This window comes from Grampus griseus (assembly GCF_964374135.1).
Source record: "Grampus griseus genome assembly, chromosome: 2".
Classification (NCBI taxonomy): domain Eukaryota; kingdom Metazoa; phylum Chordata; class Mammalia; order Artiodactyla; family Delphinidae; genus Grampus; species Grampus griseus.
The window spans coordinates 169,765,439-169,786,819 of record NC_139018.1 but is presented as its reverse complement, the minus strand read 5'-3'; the positions used below and the strand labels follow the sequence as shown (position 1 = coordinate 169,786,819).

The window sequence follows — 21,381 nt, the reverse complement described above, 5'->3', positions numbered from 1 at the left end:
TATTACCTTGATAATAAGGAATAAAAAGTCCTCCAACCTTATTACATGGAAAGCCCTTTGTGATATGGGGATTCCTGCCCACTTCTCAAGCCTCATTGCTCATCATCTCCTCCTGTTCTAATTCGTAACTTCCTCGAATATTCATTTCCCTGCTCCTTGTCTGCAGGACTGTTCTCTCTGCCTAGAAAATGCCTACTTTCCCCGTCTGTGCTAGGATTACTCCTACAGACCCTTTAAGACTTGGACAGAGGCTCACCTCCAGCCAAGCCTCTTTCTGGGGCTTCTCCCCCGCCCCCGAATGTACTCTCTGCTCTTCATATGTGTTCTTACACCTAGGAAGGAGGAGAGCATCCATCCTCACCAACTGCCCTCCTGGTTTTCCCCCCCCTCATTGGCCACTCTTCACTCCCCCTTCTGGCTCCCTTTCCTCTATCCAACCTAAATGCTGGGGTTCCTCAAGGCTTGGCCTTGAGACATTTCTCTTATGCTTTTTCCCTAAGTGACTGCCTCAATTCCCATGAACTTAAATATCTTTATGGTTAAGATTCCCAACTTTTTGTCTCCAGCCCTGACCTCTACTCCGAATTCCAGACTTGAATATCCACGGTGTCTAGCTGACACATCCACTTAGGTGTTAAACAAACATCTCAAATTGAACATACCCCTTATTTACCTGGGATAAGTTCCAAGACCCCCAGTGGATGCCTGAAACCACAGATAGTACTGAACCCTATATATACTATGGTTTTTCCTATACATACATGCCTATGATCAAGTTTATTTTACCAATTAAGGGATTAACAACAATAATAGAACAGTTATACTGTAATGAAAGTTATGTGAATGTGGTCTCTCTCAAAATATCTTGTATGACTACTCACTGTGTTCGTAACTATTGCAGTTTGAGGTGCGACAGCAAAACTAGCACAAATTTCTTTTTCCTATTTGTTTTTACTGAAGATGGTGGCAACCTCAGCATATGACTTTTTCCCCTTTCCTTGCTAAGTCGAGAACTTTCACCTTTTCACTTAAAGCAAGTACTTTATGGATTCTCTTTGGCATATATGAATTGCCAGCATCACTCCTCGTGTGCTCTGGGGTCATTGTTAAGTAAGATAAGGGTGACCTGAACACAAGCACTGTGATACTGTGACACTCAATCTGATAACCCTACGGCTACTAAATGACTAAGGGGCGAGATACGCTGGACAAAGGGATGATTCATGTCCCAGGTCGGCCAAGATGTCATCACGCTACTCAGAACAGTGTGCAATTGAAAACTTATTGATCATTTCTGGAATTTTCCATCTTGTATTTACAGACCAAGGTTGACTGTGGGTGACTGAAACCTCGGAAAGTGAAGCCTTGGGTGAGGGGACTAACTGTACTCATAAGAGTACCCTTGATTTTTGCCTCCTGACCTGGCCTTCTCCACGCTAGGCCCATGAACCATCTCATCTCCATACACTGGTACCACCTGCTCAGGTGTTCAAGAAGTAAATCTAGTCGTCACTTCCTATCCTCATTCTCCAAATTAATTCCATTAGCGAGTCGTGTCAGTGCCAGGTCCAAAATACACCATGATTCTGCCCCTTTTCTCTATCACTACTGCTCTTAGTACAGGCTGTCATTTCTCAACTGGAGTCCTGCAAAAGCCTACGTGGTGTCACTCCACTATTGCTCCCCTCCAGCCCATCTTCCATACAGTTGAAAAAGTAGCCTTAAACCGAAGTGGGACATGTCCTCCTTCTGCTCTAAGTTCCCAGTGTGCCTGGAATACAACCCTAACCTCTGATGGCCTACACAGCCTCGTGGGACTGCTCCCTGAGCCTTATTTTGTGCCCCTCTCCCTCTGCTTGCTGCTCTCTAGGACTTGTTTCACTGATTCAGAAATCTGCACTGTGCATCTATGTGCGAGGTACTGTACGAGGTGCTGGGAATATAACAATGGACAACCAAGAAACAGACCCTCTCCTCAGAGAGCTTATATCCTTGTGGGAAGAGCAGATAATAAACAAGGAAATAAATAACTTAAGGCAGCTCTAAATTACTTCCTAGTTCAGAGGACTCTCTCTCCCCACGTGGCTGGGTCTCAGCTTAAGTGTCACTTCTTCAGAGGCCTCTCCTGGTCACCCTGTCTAAAGGAGATATCTTTGGTCTTCTATTCTTTCTCCTTTGCACTCTTAAGTGCACTTATCGAAACTTGCAGTTATCTTGTCTGTTTTTTGGGTCTTGATCAGTTTCACTACAAATTTATAGAATGAATGTATTAGACTCTTTTGTAAATCAATTGTTTCCTTTGTTTTTCTGGTTTTGGATCCCATTAATTCCAGAGGACAGATTAGGCCTTGTGTCTTCAACACGCATCACTGTGCCTACTGTCTAGAGCAGCAACTCTCAATGTATGGTACAGGGACCCTAAGACCCTTCCAGGGGCTCTTAAGTTCAAAACTATTTCACAATAATACCAAAATGATGTTATCTGCCTTCTTCACTCTCCTCTCACGAGTATATGAAGTTTTCCAGAGGTTACACAACTTAGATATTGAAACAGATTGAATGAAGAAGCAGATAGCAGAAAAGAGCAATCTTCTTAAGCCAGACATTAGAGAGATTTGAAAAATGTAAAACAATACTACTCTTGCCACTAAATTTTTTTGAAAAGTTTTTTCATAAAAATGTTACTTATATTAACATTTTTTATTTAAAAAATGATTTTAAAAATATCTTGGTTTTAATTTCTACATGGTAAATAACAATGTATATAACGAATACACACACAAGTCAGGTTCTCAATAATTTCTAAGAGTGTAAAGGAGTCATGAGACTAAAAAGTCTGGTAAATCCTGGCTATAAATGAAGAGGGAAATAAAAAGGCACTAAGAAGCATACACCAGTGTCCTCAAGAAAAAAATTAAAATACAGGATTATGCCTCCATATCCCAGTTTTTTTTCATAAAGACCACTGAAAATATATTTCTGGAGGGATATGGAATGTCTCCTTTCCCATTTAAACAGAGTTTCTTCTTTGAGAGGCAGAGAAGAATAGTAGAACGGACACCAGAAAATGTGAATTTAAATTAAAAAAAAAAGGGGGGGCACATAATGTGCTTAGGATAGTAAGCAATCAGAAAAAATTAAGTTTACCAAAAAAGCACCTGAATATTACTTCAAAATCCACCATTTATTTGCTGTGAGACCTTGGGAAGTTATTTAACTTCTCTGAATCTATTTCCATATCTAGAACACAGAAATAGGGAACTCCCGGGCAGTCCAGTGGTTAGTACTCTGGGCTTTCACTGCCAAGGGCCTGGGGGTTCAGTCCCTGGTCAGGAACTAAGATCCTGCAAGCCACACAGTGCAGCCAAAAACAAACAAACAAACAAAGTAGAACACAGAAATCATACATGCCACAGTACTCTCTCTATTGCAACTACTCATGTGGTAAAACCACAATTTAAAAAGGAAAAATGAATTAAAGCAAATTAACAGCAGTATTATTATAAATGTTACATGGTCACTCACAGTTATTTTAGAAATTCTGGCATTTTCCCATAGGACTTGTTTTTGTGCTCTGATACTTTTTTCAATCTTTCTTTTTTTAATTTAAAAAAATTAATTAATTAATTTTTGGGGTTGCATTGGGTCTTTGCTGCTGCACGCGGGCTTTCTCTAGTTGCGGAGAGCGGACTTCTGTTGTGGTGTGCGGGCTTCTCGTTGCGGTGGCTTCTCTTGTTGCGGAGCACGGGCTCTAGGTGCACGGGCTTCAGTAGTTGTGGCACGTGGGCTCAGCAGTTGTGGCTCATGGGCTCTAGAGCGCAGCCTCAGTAGTTGTGGTGCACAGGCTTAGTTGCTCCGCGGCATGTGGGATCTTCCTGGACCAGGGCTCAAACCCGTGTCCCCTGCATTGGCAGGTGGATCCTTAACCACTGCGCCACCAGGGAAGTCCCTCAATCTTTAAAAACTCTTTGCGATGAAATATTTTGTGGCTTCCCAAGACTTTCATAGCATTACATATACTGTGAATATATTATGTATTATTATATATCATATTGTATACAGGCATTTCTTTCTGTATTTATATTTGGCTCCGTCCTTTAGACAATGTCAGATATGTAAATAGGCAAAATTATAATTTGACATAACATTCTGCTGGTAAAAGCACTCAGGTGTTTAAACATATATGAGATACTGCAAAGATAATTAGAAAGTGATTGAAAAGATTATCAAGATGCTCACCAAAAATATCTTAACAGTTGTTACTCTGGGTGGTAGAATATAGGATGTTTTATATTATCTTCTTTTTAAATTTTAATTTTATAATGAACATGTATAATCAGAAAAATGTTAAAGGTATTCTCACCTTAAAAAAAAAAACTAGAAAATTTAATTGGCAAATCTTCCGTAAATTTAGAAGAAAAAAAAGAAAACTTGTTATTTGTGGATACAAGAAAATTTGGGAGTACAGTTGACTCTTGAGCAACACAGGCTGGAACTGTGCAGGTCCACTAACAGGCGGATTTTTTAAAATAAATAGGTACTACAAGAGCTCCGCGGTTGGTTAAACCTATGGACGTGGAACCACAGATATGGAGGGCTGACTGTAAAGCTATGTGTGGACTTCAAACTGCGTGGTGGATTGGCACCCCAACCCCCAAGTTGTTCAAGGATCAACTTTATATTTCACTGAGCAACAGAGCACTTTTGATGACAATTTCAAATTTGGTATGTTTGGGGGAAAAAAAACGTGCAAAGATGACCAATAAAGAAGCAGTGGTATTCCTTTCTCTTTCTACGGTATTTCTAAACAAACCATAAAATATGCAAAAGTTGTATTTACTGGCCATTGTCCTGTAGGATACAAAGATGACATTGTTATTTTTTCTTCCATGTAATTCACTTATTCAATAGACATTTACTGAACACTGATGTTCAGGGATTATTCTAGGGGCTAGGACATGATGGTGCCTAAAACTTAAGAGTCTCTTGCTTTCACAATGCTTAATAATCCAGTGGAGAAATAAGTAAATAAGCAGTCAAATAAGTAAATTATTACATGGATATGGAAGTAAAGAGAAATCTTGAATAAATCCTTATGATATTTTATTCTATAAGTTTCAATAATCTATTTCAGGGGTTGACAAACTTTTTCTGTAAAGGGCCAGACAGTAAATATTTAAAGCTCTGTGGGTCACACCGTCTGTTGCAACCATTCAACATTGCCATTAGAGTGGCAAACAACCACAAACAACACATACACGATTGAGTGTGGCTATGTTCTGGTAAAATTTTATTTACAAAGATAGGTGTGGGGTAGGACAGACACATTGCCAATAGTTTGCCAACCCCTGGTCTAAAGAGCTAACAATAACTACAAAATAAAATCCTACAGCACTTTTCCAAAGCATAACTGAAAGCATTTAGATGTAGCAGTTCAACTAGTTCAGCTGGTATCTTCCTATTTTCTGAAAATACTTAATGGCTTATATATAATTATTTTATTTCAAAGTTTTTGTAACTTGGGAAAAGATCATAAAAGATAACTAAGTACTCAGCCTTAGTCAAAAGGATATACCTTTGAGGCTCCCTCTTTGTGGACTTAGACTCATACCTTAATTTTCCTTGTGTTTCTGTCAATAATTTGATGCAGAATAATAATAAAAAATTTAAGTTTGGTTTCTGCATCTTTAGAAATAGAAGATTACTGCCATCTAACTCCATAAAAAGCAGCTATAATAATAAAGCGCATCCCAAAGCTTGAACAGGTGGAAAATAGCACAGTTTTAAAATTTTACTGAGTAAAGATATTTCTTCTCAGTCTGCTGGGAAACAAGGAGAGAAATGAATGGAAATCCTCTCTTGGTAATAAAATCTAGAGTCTGATGTACACAGCTCACCTTCAAGCTCTCCCCTCAATACAGGCAGATTACTTGTCTTGTTTTACTAAGAGAATAATCTTTTTCCTTAGTAACCCACTGAGTATTCTCAATGCACTAGTCAACCTTTTCTGGTGAACAGAATGTGGCTAGCCCTCTCTTCAAAATAAAAAAATCTTTCAATTTCAAATGAGAAACGTATCTGTTAGAGGGAAAAATCAAACTTAACATAATTGTAAAAAGAAAAAGTGCCTCTCCCCTATTTCCCTCCACCAAAGAAGCCACCGTTAAAAGCGTCTGGTGTTCAGTCTTCTATACTTTTCTCTACATATGTCACATGCATATTTATAAACAATTATTGAGTTTATGAGTTTAGTTTTTTCTTTTAAGCAAAAATGGTACCTTACTTTGCATATGGCTCTGCAATTTTGTTTCCTTTAATATCAAAGACTTTTAAATTGTTCTTAGTTACCTAATAAGAATTAACAAACGACTTCTTAAAATCAGAAGTTCTAAAGACAGAAACAATTTTAAAATGCAACGTTAAATTTCTGGTAAAGTTTCCTTTAATCCACTCAAACAATTTAATTCTAAATAGCTCCACGGTAGAAAAAGTTCCTTGTATTTCTCACTAATAAAGGAAATCTTTAATGGAAAACAAAAAAAAAAAAGGTTGCAACACTTAGCAATATACTGTAGTTAAAATAGAAACATAAATCATACAGTTCATTCAAAAAGTATTTTAATATAAACATCATTTATAAACAAAACAAATAATGTTGATATTTTAGTTCTAAAAACTTCGTGGTTTCTCTCAAACACTAAGATGCCACCTCAATAGTGATTGCCTCACATTTTCCGGTCTCTTGATCTGTGCATGTCACGTGTAAAGATCCATCCCTAAGCAAACAAAAAATAAATAACAATTCATAAGCTCAATATATAAAAACAGGTAGTCCTTAAGAAATTACTTGAGGACTTTGAGTAAACAAGAGATCATTTTACTTTTTGAAAGAAGAGCATTAAGAGATAAAGAAGAGACACAACTTTATGTCTTTACATTTAGAACCGTATGCCATAATTAGGTAGTTGTTCTTAAAAATTTCCTCCTAGATCACTGTGATTAAAAGTTGTATTCCTTGAGAACCCATGATGATAAATACCTTAAGCTGAAAACTTTATGCAAGTTCAAGAAGTATCAAGCTGTTTTCAAGCCCAGGCCATGGCAGACCTACCCTAATGAATTCTACATTTTGGCTAATTATGGTTTATGGAATGAATTGTCCTTAATGTTAATTTGGAACTGATTTACTTGTAACACATAGTATTATGGATGGACTGTTGTTAAGGAAATGATAATAGCTGGATTTAATTAGTAATTTATTTTCTACAGATTTCCTGTTGCAATATTGAAATAAACTTACCCTTTCATAGGACAAAAAATCAATTATGTAAATCTCAGAAAATTATATTTAAAGTCGATGAAAATTATATCTCAAACTTGCATGGACCAGTTTTTTAGGTTGACTACACCCATAATAATCAAAGAGTTCATAAAAAATTCAGAGTGCAAATGACCTGAGATATACTTTTCTTTGTAAATATAGTAATTTTACAGGGCAAAAATTTAAGTTACTGATAAGATCTTTATAAGTTTTTAATAAATGATTTTCCCAGAATGACAACAGGTTAAGAATCAATAAACTAATAAAAAAGGTCAAGTCTCAAAGCAAATTTTCTTAACATCAGAAGTAGTTTAATTTTTCACCTTTTCATAGTAAGAACAGCTAATATGTCACGTAATCCATTTTCTTTTTTATCTAAATCCTGGAGTACAACCTGTTTAGGCAAAAATAATACAACGATGATTTAGTACTTTGACATATTAATAAACTGATGCATCAATTATTCCAATGGACTAAATCTTACTCATTACTGAAATGAACCTTTTAAAACAGGGCCGTTTTCAATTCTCCTACCATTTATCATAATTTGGAAAATAGAATTAAGCTTTCTTAACTGACAACATGTCTCCTCTAAAAAGAGGGCATGTAAGATAACTAATATATTTAATATATTTGTCCCTCTTAAATGTCATGTCCTAGATTACGATGATTATTTATATGAAGTACTGTTTGTCTGAGAAAATAAAGACTAAAAAAAAAAAAAAGAAAACAAAATAAAGACTGCTTTTCTTTTTGGTAATTGCACCATTACAGTAACATGTAAATTACATTTTGGTAAGCCTTTTATATATACTTTAAAAAATTCAAATATTTTAAATGCACTTGGAAAACCTATTTAAAAGAAATACATGTCAAATTCTTTTGTACAGCTAAGATTACACTTGTAAGTAAGAGATACTAATGAATTTACTATAAAATTCCTTGGTTTCCTAAAGGAAGGTATACCAATAGACCAAGTTTGAAAGTGACTTTTCAGATTTTGCCAAAATCAAGTTTTATGACCTTAGGTAAGTACTAAGTCTACTCATTTGTAGAATGAGGAGGTTAGAAGAGATGGAATCTCTAGAAGATTCTCTTCCAAATAAAGTATTATGTGACTAATTTTTCTCTTTCCAGCATCTGTAAGTTAGGATGTAGTGACAGTAGCTGTAGTGTCTCAAGAGTAGTATGTGGAGAGAAAAGGTAAGAAGTGTACCAGAGAGGAATACTAAGACTTCCACCTGAGTTTAGAAATCTGGTGCACGGGAAAATGCTTTTATAGTGATATACCACAGAAACATCTGGCGGAGCTTTGAAACCTTTACTAGTTGAAAGAGCCCTTCTCCAGTAGATCCTAAGATGTTAATTCTGAGGTGGAGCCCAGACATTATGTGTGTGTGTTTTCATTATCCTTTTGTTGAAATTAGAAGACAGATATAAAGATAAAGATACTATACATTCTCTTTTGTTACCTACATTTGTTTTATTTTTACTGTAAAAGTAATTAATCTTCATGTTCTGTTCTGTCTGTAAAAAATTCAGTATGAAGTGTTAAAAAGTAAAAAAAAAACCTTCTTGGTACCTTCAAATCTACCCACTGTTAAGTTTCCTCAGTACAGTCCAAATACCTATAGTTACTTTCTGCATCCACGTGTGGGTATCTAAATACACACACCTATCCAAACACCTTCACACACGCCCACACTCTCAATCGTTTTACTTAAACACAATGGTACCATGCTGTAAATACAGTTCTGCAGTCCTTGTGTGTGTGCTTTAATGAAACTGTATTTCTTGGGCATGTTTCTAAGCAAATAACATGGCTCCACCTCATTCCTTTTAAAGGATGTGGAGGACCATATCCTATGATATATGCATGCGGTATTTGAAAAAACAAACTTATCCTATGTCAGAGGCAGCATGGTATAATGGCAAGAGCATGGGCCCAGGAGTAAAACCAACCTGAGGCTAAATCTCAGCTCAGTCAAGAAAATAACAAGGTATTTACTACCATCAGCCTGTTTCTTAATCATCTATAAAATGCATATAAAAATGTCTATCTCACAGCATTTTGAGATTATGTTTGTAAATTGCCTAGTACAGCACACCTGGCATTTAGCAAACAAAGAAATGTCATTTCCCCTGCCACTGACCTTATTACCAAGGAGGGTTAAGAGCACAAAGACAAGCAGTAGAAATACAATTGTACTTTATTTTCCTCTAACTCTTTCAAATGCAATTGCCTATTTCTTCTCTCTTTCAAAAATAAATAAGTACAAGTAATCCATTCATAAAAATGTGTTAAATGTCCTATATGCATATTATATTGATATTAAACTGAGTCTAATCCAGAAGGAAAAACTAAACAGTTTCAAGTGATTAATTCATAGTCCAATCTGATGTAGTCACCTGTGCAAACTTGTTTTCCTCTTTTGCAGAGTTTTTCCCCTCAGACTCATAGAGTTCAAGACATACTGAGGATATACTTCCAGGAGCCTGTAACGTGTGTTGTCTTCGAGCTGGCAAAGGCGTCCCTGACGGAAACAGTACTTTGAAACTGTTGGCTCCTGATTCATCGACTCCCTAATAAGCAGGAAAATAATATGCACATCCTTTGATATCATTACAATGATAAAAAATCACTCCTATTATAAATTAATATATATTCCTTGTTGATAATCTGGAAACTACACAGCGGCAAAGAGAAGACAATAGAAATGATCCTTAATCCCAACCCACTTTATTTAAAAATAAATTGAAACATACACCTCTCTACTTGTATTAGAATCTTAAGCTTAAAAACACAGTTAATTAAGAAATTAACATATTAGATTAATACTAACTAAAAGAATATCAGAAACTCATTAAAAGTAAATTTATAACTCGAAATTTAAAATTTTTACCAGTACACAAGGTTTTATTTTAAAAACAGTACGTACGTAAACCTGTGGCAATAAATTTATACTACCATGGAAGAGTGAAGAGAAGCTCAACATACCTTAACTAAAATATCTTTGGCTGAACACTCTATCTTAAGAGCGTCCTCCACTAAAAGGTTTTCTTTCCCAATAAGGATTCCTGCTTCCATAGCTGCACCAATAGGGATAACTTCATCAGGAGGGACAGAATTGAGAAGCTCAACAGCTGGGAAAAGATCTTTAATCATTTGCTGTAGCCGTGGGATTCGAGAAGACCCTCCACAAAGGACAACCTAGAAAATAAAAATAATTTTGTTTTTTACTTTTAGAACAATGATTGTTTCTCAAAATTAAGTGTAACAGGACAAGTCATCTTCATCACATGAAAAGGTAAAATATAAGAAGCCCTATTTTAACATATTATTTTATGTTATACTTACCATATATACATATAAATATGTATTTAATACATTATAAATATTTAATGTACTGTTTACCCATAGCAACAAAATTTAAAACGAGGAGATCTCACCACATATTAGAAAATATAATATAATAAGATATATATGGCTCATGATGAATACTGGGCATATGAGGCTTAACCATAAATACACATTTGTATAGGAAATACTGTACTTAATACTTCGTACTGTTCAAGCATTATCTAAAAGAAGTGTTTACATAAATCACAGCATTTCTGTGGCAAAATAAACAGTGGCAATCTTCTCTATGTGAAAACTATGCCATAGATTTTGTCTTCACTGTGGAATAATAATTTTCTTGAGGAAAAAGATGTTTTTTATACAACTACGTTTTAAGCTCTAGGTACCACTTGATTAAATATGCACAAAAACTCCATATAAAATTGTCCCTTTATGAGCCTGCCCACACATCTAGTGCCCCAACTTTTATAGCTGCCACCCAAAGGATGGGCCCCCAGATCTCCAGCTCTGAGAGCCAACAGGGCTTGCATTCATGAGTCCCATAGGATGAGAGCAAACAAAGAAGCAGTTTTTAAATGGGCAAAGGAGCAACTCTTGCCCTGTGGTTATACACCAGGGTTCAGCACAGAGGGAGAAGGCAAGCATGCCCATCTCCCAGCTTCTCCCTGGAAGGGTGTGACTGCATGCTTTCCCAGCTGCTGCTGCCTGAGGGTCCAGTTTCTAATCAGCCTATATCTAGGTGCTGCCTTTGATCTTCCTCTTTTTTTGATCATCATCACTCATGATGGTCTTGGCACACCCTCAAATACTGAGAGCCACCAAGAACACAAATGGCAGCTTAGACGGGCACAAAGTTTTGAGAAGCTACCAGGAACTCAGGTAGGGCTGACTAACAAGGTTCATCTCCTATACAGGACCAGTCTGTCAAAACTGGAAGAGGTAGCAGTTTTTTGTTTTTTGTTTTTTTTGAGGTAGCAGTTTTATGTAAAGCCCAGAAACCAATACAGAGAGTCTAGGAAAATGCAGATACAGAAAAATATGTTCCAAACAAAATAACAAGATAAATTTCCAGAAACTGATCTTAATGAAACAAAGATAAGTGATTTACTTGATAGAGTTAAAAACAACTAATAAAGATGTTCAATGAAGTCAGGAGAGTAATGCAGGAACAAAGTATGAATTTCAACAGAGATAGAAAATATAAAGTACCAAAGAGAAATCATAGAGCTGATGAATACAGTAACTGAACTTAAAAACTCAATAGAGGGTTTCATCAGCACACTAAATAAAGTGAAAGAAAGGGTCAGTGAATTTGAAGACAGGGCAGAGGAATTTATTCAGAGGAGCAAAAAGGAAGAAGAATGAAGATACATTCAGGGACTTACAGAACACCAGTAAATGGACCAATATATGCAAATATAAGGGTCTCAGAAGGAGAAGTGGGGGGAGAGGGGGGCAGAAAACTTACTCAAAGAAATTACGGCTGAAAACTTCCCTAATCTGGGGAAAGAAACAGCCAGATCCAGTAAGCCCAAAAAGTACCAAATAGGATGAATCTAAAGTGACCCACACTGAGACACATCATAATCAAATTGCCAAAAGTTAAAGACAGAAAGACTTAAAAGCAGCAAGAGAAAAGCAACTTGGTTAGATACAAGGGAACACCATTAAAACTATAAGTGGGTCTTGCAACAGAACTCTTGCAAGCCAGAAGGGAGATATTCAAAGTGTCATAAGAAAAAAACCGTCAGCCAAGAACACCCAATTCAGCAAAGGTGCTCTCCAAAACTGAAGGAGAGATGAGTGTTTTCACACAAACAAAAGCTGAAGGAGTTCACCACTACTAGATTGGCCTTACAAAAGATGTCAAATGGAGTTGTTCGAGTTTAAACAAAATGCTAATTAATAAACATGAAAACATATAAAAGTATAAAACTCACTGGTAAAGATAAATATAGTTAGATTCAGAATACTCCAATATTGTAATGGTAGTGGGTAAATCACTTATAACCTTAGGACAAAGGTTAAAAGACAAAGGCATTAAAAATAACCGTAATTACAATAACTTGTTAATGGATACACAAAAGATGTAAACTGTGACATCAAAAACATAAAATGTGGGGAGAAGGAGTGTAAAAATGTAGAGCTTTTGTATGCGTTTGAAGTTAAGTTGTTGTCAGCTTAAAATAGGCTATTTTAACTGTGTAAGATGTTTTATATAAGCTTCATGGTAACCACAAAAGAAAAATCTGTAGTAGACACACAAAAGGTAAAGAGAAAAGAATTAAAGCAAACCACTACAGAAAGTCATCAAATCATGAAAGAAGAGGACAGGAAAGAAAGAAATGAACTATAAAACAGACAGAAAATGATTAACAAAATGGCAATAGTAAGGTCATACCTATCAAAAATTACTTTAAATTACTTTCTACACACTACAAATTACTAGATGAAGAAATTAAGAAGACAATCTCATTTACAGGACTATCAAAAAGAATAAAATACTTAAATAAATTTAACTAAGAAGGTGAAATATCTGTACCCTGAAAACTGCAAGACTTTGATGAAAGAAACTGAAGACACAAATACATGGAAAGATATTCCGGGTTTATGGACTGGAAGAATTAATATTGTCAAAATGTCCTTACTACCCCAAATATTCAATGTAATCCCTATCAAAATTCCAATGGCATTTTTCATAGAAATAGAAAAAACAATCCTGAAATTTGTGTGGAACCACAAGAGACCCCAAATAGCCAAAACAATCTTGAGAAAGAAGAGCAAAGCTGGAGGCATCACACTTCCTGATTTCAAACTATATTACAAGCTGTAGTAATCAAAACAGTAAGGTATTTGCATAAAACAAGTCAAATAGATCAATGGAACAGAACAGAGAGCCCAGAAATAAACCCACATATATAGGGTCAATTAATTTTCAATAAAGGAGCCAAGAATATACAACAAAGAAAGAAGAGTCTCCTTAATAAATGGGGTGGGGAAAACTGGATATCTACATGCAAAAGAATGAAACTGGACCACTATCTTACACCACACATAAAAATCAACTCAAAATGGATTAAAGACTTGAAGTAAAACCTAAAACGATAAAACTCCTAGAAGAAAACATAAGGGGTAAGCTCCTTGACAACGGTCTTGGCAATGCTTTTTGGATTTGACACCCAAAGCAAAGGAAAGCAAAAACAAACAAGTGGGACTTATCAAACTAAAAAGCATGCACAGCAAAGGAAACCATCAACAAAATGAAATGGCAGGGCTCCCCTGGTGGCGCAGTGGTTGAGAGTCCGCCTGCCGATGCAGGGGACACGGGTTCGTGCCCCGGTCCGGGAAGATCCCACATGCCACGGAGCGGCTGGGCCCGTGAGCCATGGCCACTGAGCCTGCGCGTCCGGAGCCTGTGCTCCGCAACGGGAGAGGCCACAACAGTGAGAGGCCCGCGTACCGCAAAAAAAAAAAAAAAAAAAAAAATGAAATGGCAACCTATTGAATGAGAGAAAATATTTGTAAATCATATATCTAAAAAGGGGTGAATATCCAAAATACACAAGAATCTCATTAACTCAATAGCAAAAAACCAAATAGCACAATTTAAAAACGAGCAAGGGACCTGAATAGACATTTTTCCAAAGAAGACTTACAAGTAGCCGAAGGTACCTGAAAGGGTGCTCAACATCACTAATCATTAGGGAAATGGAAATAAAGATCACAATGAGACATCACTTCATACCTGTTAGGACGTCTATTACTAAAAAGACAAGAGATAACAAATATTGGTGAAGATGGAGAGAAAGGAGAACACTTATACGCTGTTGGGAATGTAAACTGGTACAGCCACTATGGAAAACAGTATGGAAACTCTTCATGAAATTAAAAGTAGAATTACCTTATGATCCAGCAATCCCACTTCTGAGTATATACACAAAGGAAACAATCACTATCTCATAGAGATATCTGTACTCTCATGTTCACTGCAGCGTTATTCACAATAGCCAAGGTATTTGGAAACATACTATGGAAAGATCATAAGTGTGTGTCAGTGGATGAATGGATAAAGAAGATGTGGTACAGATATACAATGCAATATTATTCAGTTTAAAGAAGGAAGTCCTGCCATTTGTAACAACCTGAAAGAACCTGGAGGGCATTACACTAAGTGAAATGAGCCAGACAGAGAGACAAAAACTGCACGGTATCACTTATACGTGGAGTCTAAATTAAAACAAAACAAACAAAACAACTCATAGAAACATAAAGCAGAAAAACGGTTGGGGTTGAGGGGGTAGGGAAAATAGGGAGGGGATGGTAAAAGGGTACATACAAACTTTTAGTTATAAGATGAATAAGGTCTGAGGATCTAATGTATAACATGGTGATTACAGTTGATAATATTGTGTAGTATATTTGAGATTTGCTAAGAGAGTAAAACTTAAGTGTTTTCACCTCCTGCAGAAAAGGTTAATATATAAGGTGATAGATGTGTTAATTAACTCGATGGTAATAATAATCCCTGCACAATACATATACTAAATCTCATGTTGTATACTTTAAATACCTTACAATTTTATTTGTTAATTATACCTCAATAAAGCTGAATAAAATAAAATTGCTCCTTTATAAATATTTTAATTTCCTCCTTAATTAATACGTTTAACACTTGTAAGTCCATGGGTATGCAGAATATTGAATATGTTCTCTCAAGGAGGGAAATCATCAATAATCACTACTAATTTCAGTCTATATACGGATGTTCTCAAAGCTCCATGTGGTGGAGAAGATGAGCAACTGATGAAAATGAGGCCCCGCTCACATCAGCCGTGAAACGAGGAGGGAGACCACGTTCCTCCGCAGGTAAGGGCATGAGGAACATCAACTCAGGGTTACAAAGAAAAAAGAAAAGCAGGTTTGCCTCGGCAGAGTTCTCCCAAAAGTCTGCTTTGGAGGTAAGTTAAAAGGAAAGTCTTCTCTAAAATGTCTGATACCAGGTAAATACCATGAGAATAAAAATGGAGGTTATGCCTTTTCATGAACTTCTTACAGTCAACATCGAAATGCTTTATAAATAAGCAATAAGTGGTGCTGTGTTAAAACAAAAAACAAAAAAACCGGAAAATCTTGTTTTTTGGTATTCTCATTTAAAGGGTAAAAAGTACTAATAGTGTGTCATTATTAATGTTGGCAGTAACCGGAAAATTTTAATTTAAATAAATTCTTTAAACATTTACTCTGTAGTCTGATTTTCTTTTGCAAACTTAGAGGAAAATTGAAAATATTATAGATTATTCTGAAAATAAAGAAAATAGTAAAATCTATCAGAGCCTGTGGAATAAAACCAAGCTGCTAATGAGTAAAATGGTAGTTAATTTTTTTTTTTTTTGCGGTACGCGGGCCCCTCACTGTTGTGGCCTCTCCCGTTGCAGAGCACAGGCTCCGGACGTGCAGGCTCAGCGGCCATGGCTCACGGGCCCAGCTGCTCCGCGGCATGTGGGATCTTCCCGGACCGGGGCACGAACCCGTGTCCCCTGCATCGGCAGGCGGACTCTCAACCACTGCACCACCAGGAAAACCCGGTAGTTAATTTTTTAGTTAGGGAAAAAATGAAATAAATTAATTAATGTTCAAAATAAACATTTATAAAAATAATAAAAGTATCCTGGAAAGACTGGAAGAAATAAAGTGCAAACCAGAAATAAAAAAATTAGAAAAGAGAAATATATCACCTGGAAAAAAAAATCTAAGAAAGTTTTTTTTGGGTTGTAGTGCCAGGAGTTGGGAGCAAAAAAAAGAATAAAACAAATATCTACAAAACCTAGGAAGGAAAAAAAACAGATAAACTCAAAAAGAAAAAGATAAATAAATAAAAAGAGAAAAATCGGCCAGTTTTAATTTAAATAACTTCCTTATACTTTAAAAATTTAATATCAAAAGCTACATAAAATTAAAAATTACAAGAACATTATGCAAAGTTGTATGTTAAAAGTTTAAATCACTATGAAATAGGTCTATAAAATACTTTAATTCAAAATTGAAGCAGGGGCTTCCCTGGTGGCGCAGTGGTTGAGAGTCCGCCTGCCGATGCAGGGGACATGGGTTCGTGCCCCGGTCTGGGAAGATCCCACGTGCCACGGAGCGGCTGGGCCTGTGAGCCATGGCCACTGAGCCTGCGCGTCCGGAGCCTGTGCTCCGCAACGGGAGAGGCCGAAACAGTGAGAGGCCCACGTACCACAAAAAAAAACAGAACAAAAAACAAAAAAACAAAATTGAAGCAATAAAAAGAAATTATGAAAGTTATAAATATATTTCAAAAATTAGTTTCAGACAAAATGTGTTTATAGGCAAATTCTTTAGAATTCTTGCGGAACAGAGATTTTATGTATTATGCACTAACCTGGAATACTTAAAAAGATGAAAACGTATTAAATTCCATTTTATAAGCACCTGATAGCCTTGAAACAAAACAGTAAAAACAAACAGCAATAAAACAACACGTTCTGGAGTAGAGGTTGCCAAGTAGCAACTTGCAAATTCTATCAGGCAAGCTATATTTTCTCTCTTCACATAGTGTTTTCAAAGGTTCTGCATTAGCTACTAACATTGAAACATTAAAAAGTCTGATGGTAAGCCCTAGTTTTGAGAGTCTGTTAAAACGCCCCAGGTTCCAACAGCACTGGCCTGCATCGCTGGATGGCAGTGACTGGTGGGGAGCAGCAGCTGCCCCTTCTGGGCTAGAACAGCTCCTGGTGTGTGTGGCCAGCCCACCACTACCACCCGTGGCCCTCCCACCAGCTACTGGTCCTTGCCAATTACAATCCTATTTGTGCTCTTACTTTTCTTACAGCAAAGAGTTCAACGTGAAACTCTTTACTCTCTAAACCCAGTTCTCAAACTAGTAGGAGAATGAAAGGAAGATCGCCAGGACTGTGTGTCTCAGGAACAATGGTTGGGGGACATACTTCTCTTTGGGAGAATGGTATGGTACAGTGAGTCTACTGTACTACATGGCATCTGGGCAGCTTAACTGTGGTGTAGGGCCTAAGATACACATACTGTTATTTTTATGTGCGGAAAGAAACACCTTCTTTTATATCATCTTTGGGAAAAATCCCAGCATCAGTGCTTTGGATAAGATTGGGGCCAATGATGTGCTTACGACTGACACTGAATTCCATATAAACACTACCGATACTTTGGTCCCCGTAAAGGATTTGATTTGCTTATTCCTAGAGAAATGAGTATTTTGGAAAACTCACAAGGCAAGGGATTTGGCACACTTTCTTATGTTGAACTTAATTTACAGCTATGAAAGTGATAACTTAAAATCATATTCCCACAATGTGGAACTGAAGGCTGACTTGAGAATTGTACATCTATCTTTGGAGTAGTCATGCGAACCTATTTTGTGAGTTGATATTTTTCATGACGAAATGAAATGAGCTTGGACCCTCTCTCACACTCTGCCTTGGGTTATGAAGAAAAGGAAGGTACTATCAGCCTACTTCCTGAAGAACATCGTGCATGATTATGTTACCTTGGAATAAAGGGCAACTAAAGCACCGGATGTCTTGGTTTAGAAGGTACTGTTCTGAGTAAACGAATTAGATATATTGTGATATTTTGTCATTCTAGGTAAGTTCAAGCACTTTAAAATCCCCTATTTCTTGAGTATGTCTCAGGAGCTTTTAAAAGAGAAAAGCAGCCTTTGCTTACAAAGTTATACAACCTTAAAGAGCAGGTCATGCTGTGTGGACAGAAAAAAAAAGGGAGGTGGGGAGAGGAAGGGTTAGCAAAGGTCTGAGCATTGGCTCCAGCTTCTCACTCGCTCATTGCTTGAGACTCAACCATGTGCCTCTGGCTCTCCCTAAACGGAAGCCTTGGGGACATACCGATAAGCCATGGCCCATCTCATCATCCAGGAAGAAGAGAACGAGCTGGAGGCAAGAAGCTAAGGCACTTCTTTAGACCAATGCAACCCAAAGCACAGGACCATTCCCCTTTTCAGTGTCTGATGTTAAAAGGGGTTACGTTATTCAGACAATATGCATAAGGCAGGAAAGTTCGAAATAGCCCATCTCATTTCTGCTAACTTAGCATGAACAGCATGAAAATGATACATGAATTATCACAGAAAATTTAGTAATATATCAAAAGAATATTCCTCATAACCAAATAAGATCTATCCCAGGAATACAATGATAGTTCCATATTAGGAAATTATCAATAATTCATCAAATAATTTGAAGACAAATATAAAGAAAACCATAAGGCTGTCTTGCAGGTGTCTGAAAGCAATCGTAATGACTCAACACCTATTTCATATTAAAACACCTTTAAAAAGAAAAAAAGAGAAATGCTCAATATGATAAAGAGAATCTATTTCAAACCAGTTACCAGTAATTAAATCTGTTGGTAAACAACTAACACTATTCCCCTAATAAAGAGAACAAAAGAAAGAGGTCCAGTGTCAACTAAAATATTCAAGGCCTGACCAAGGCAATCAAATATAAACAAGAAGCGAGAACAGGGAACTCTACTCAATACTCTGTAATGGCCTGTGTGGGAAAAGAATCTAAAGAAGAATGGATATATGTATATGTATAGCTGAGTCACTTTGCTGTATACCGGAAACTAACACAACATTGTAAGTCAACTAAACCCCAATAAAAATTTAAAAAAGGGCTTTCCTGGTGGCGCAGTGGTTGAGAGTCCGCCTGCCGATGCAGGGGACACGGGTTCGTGCCCCGGTCCAGGAAGATCCCACATGCCGCAGAGCAGCTGGGCCTGTGAGCCATGGCCGCTGAGCCTGCGCGTCCGCAATGGGAGAGGCCACAACAGTGAGAGGCCCGCGTACCGCAAAAAAAAAAAAAAAAAAAAAAGCAGCAGCAGCGAGGGGTACAGAGATGCAAGATAAAAGTATCACCAAACACGGATAAAACCCTCTCCCAACGCCCATAGCCCACTCCAGCTACCACCCCATTTCCCTTCTGCCCTTTTAGCAGAACTTCTCAAGAGTTATTTATATTTATCGTGTCCATGGACTCACCTTCTTTTCTATTTAAACTCACTCCAGTAAGGTGTCTCCCTCCGTAACTCCACTGCAACTGCTTTTCCCAGTGATCTGGTCCCTTGCTCCCTCCTCCCACCCCCTCTGGCTCACTCGGTCCCATCCCTACTGCTACCCCTTAAACATACCAAGCTTGCTCCCCTCTGGCTGTTCCCTCTGCCTGGAAAAGCGGCAGAAATTCACCCAGTCTGTTCCTTCATTTCAGTCCCTGCAGGGCTCTGATCAAAAGCCATCTCCTTAGATGGGATTCTTATCTGCAAAATCACCCTCTGTCACTAGCTATGCCCTTATCCTGCTTTATTTTTCTTCATAACAGTTATCACAACTGGGCATTATTTTAACTGTTTCTTGACGGCAAAGACTTTATGTTTATGTTTACTGCTGTGTCCCAAGTGCCTAGAACCCGCTTGGAACGGAGCAGGTGTGCTCAATAATTAGTTGTGTGTTAACTAGTAAATGGATTTGAATGCATGCCTAGGAAATTCAGAAGACTCCTTGAAAAATTATTAATACCAAGAATTCGTGAAGTGGCAGAGTATCAGATAAAGAGGCAAAACCAGTAAGTGTTCTATCAGCAAAACCAAATTAGTATTGATAAATAAAAGCAAAGAAATACCTCATTCACAACAGCCAGAGATCCCACAATTACGAAAACACATAACTCAATATAAGTATTAAAGAAGATTTGAACACAGAGAGATACCAACTTTGTGGTTAGGAAAACTAAATACTGTAAAGATAATATATCACTCCCCAAAATTTTATTGGCTTAATACAACTGCATCAAAATCACAATGGGATTTTTATCTAAGAAGTTGAAAAAATAATTCTAAAGCGCCCTGAAAAAAACCAATATGAATAAAAAGAATTTTAAAAAATTGCAACGTTAATAATGAGGGTTTACGCCTACTCAGAAAGTAAATTGCTTTTGGTGAGCAATCTGATAAATACTAAAAGCCTTAAAATTTGGGATTCTACTCACAAATCTTATTCCAAGGAAATTAAGGATATTAACAAAGCCACAAAGACTGCTATTTATAAAACCAAAATAACGTACACACTCAACACAAATAATTGGCTGTGTAAATTATGATACATCAATGCAACAAAATACTATGCAGGTATTAAAACTGCAGCTGAAGAGTCTGGATGCTCGGTAAAAACGGCGAGAATTAACTGCATCGGTATATCTACGTACCCTTCTACAAGCCCACTTGTAGACAATAAGGGAATTTAAGAAGATATAAGTGGCAGAATAAATGCAGGAGAGGACTTGAGCTTGAGATTTCAGCAAATTTTGGAAGCTGAAAGGGAGAGAAGTAACTGTCTTAAAGCTGACGTGGCCTGAGATAACCAAAGGGGAAGCAAGATGGTTTGCGTCACAGAACCCAGAGCGGCTTGGGACTGCGAAGCACCAAAGGCCACAGGAAGCGAGGGCCAAGCCGAGGGGTGAAAGCGGGACACCGGGTGGACAGCAGCCCCGCCCGCATGCGCACGGGGCCAGCAGACCCCCAGACCTCAGCCCTGACCCATCAGCGCCTCCTGCCCCCTCAGACACGGGGCTTCGGCCCAGCTTGGGGACAGCAGGGGAGAGAGGGGAGCACGGTGCTGAACACACGGAGA

General features: G+C 37.4%; 1 protein-coding gene across 2 annotated transcripts in view; it reads right to left on the bottom strand.

The window, feature by feature from the left end:
• Positions 1 to 5,273: 5,273 nt before the first annotated feature.
• The window catches only part of LOC309819127 (heat shock 70 kDa protein 14), a 35,913-nt gene continuing 19,805 nt past the window's right edge, over positions 5,274 to 21,381 (bottom strand). For both annotated transcript variants that reach the window (XM_082649236.1, XM_082649235.1), the window contains exons 11-14: positions 10,320 to 10,532; positions 9,731 to 9,904; positions 7,645 to 7,715; positions 5,274 to 6,776 (exon numbers count right to left, since the gene is read on the bottom strand). In XM_082649236.1, the coding sequence (XP_082505362.1) occupies positions 6,698 to 6,776; positions 7,645 to 7,715; positions 9,731 to 9,904; positions 10,320 to 10,532 (537 nt within the window). In that variant the 3' untranslated portion in view covers positions 5,274 to 6,697. The remainder of the gene's footprint in view (positions 6,777 to 7,644; positions 7,716 to 9,730; positions 9,905 to 10,319; positions 10,533 to 21,381) is intronic.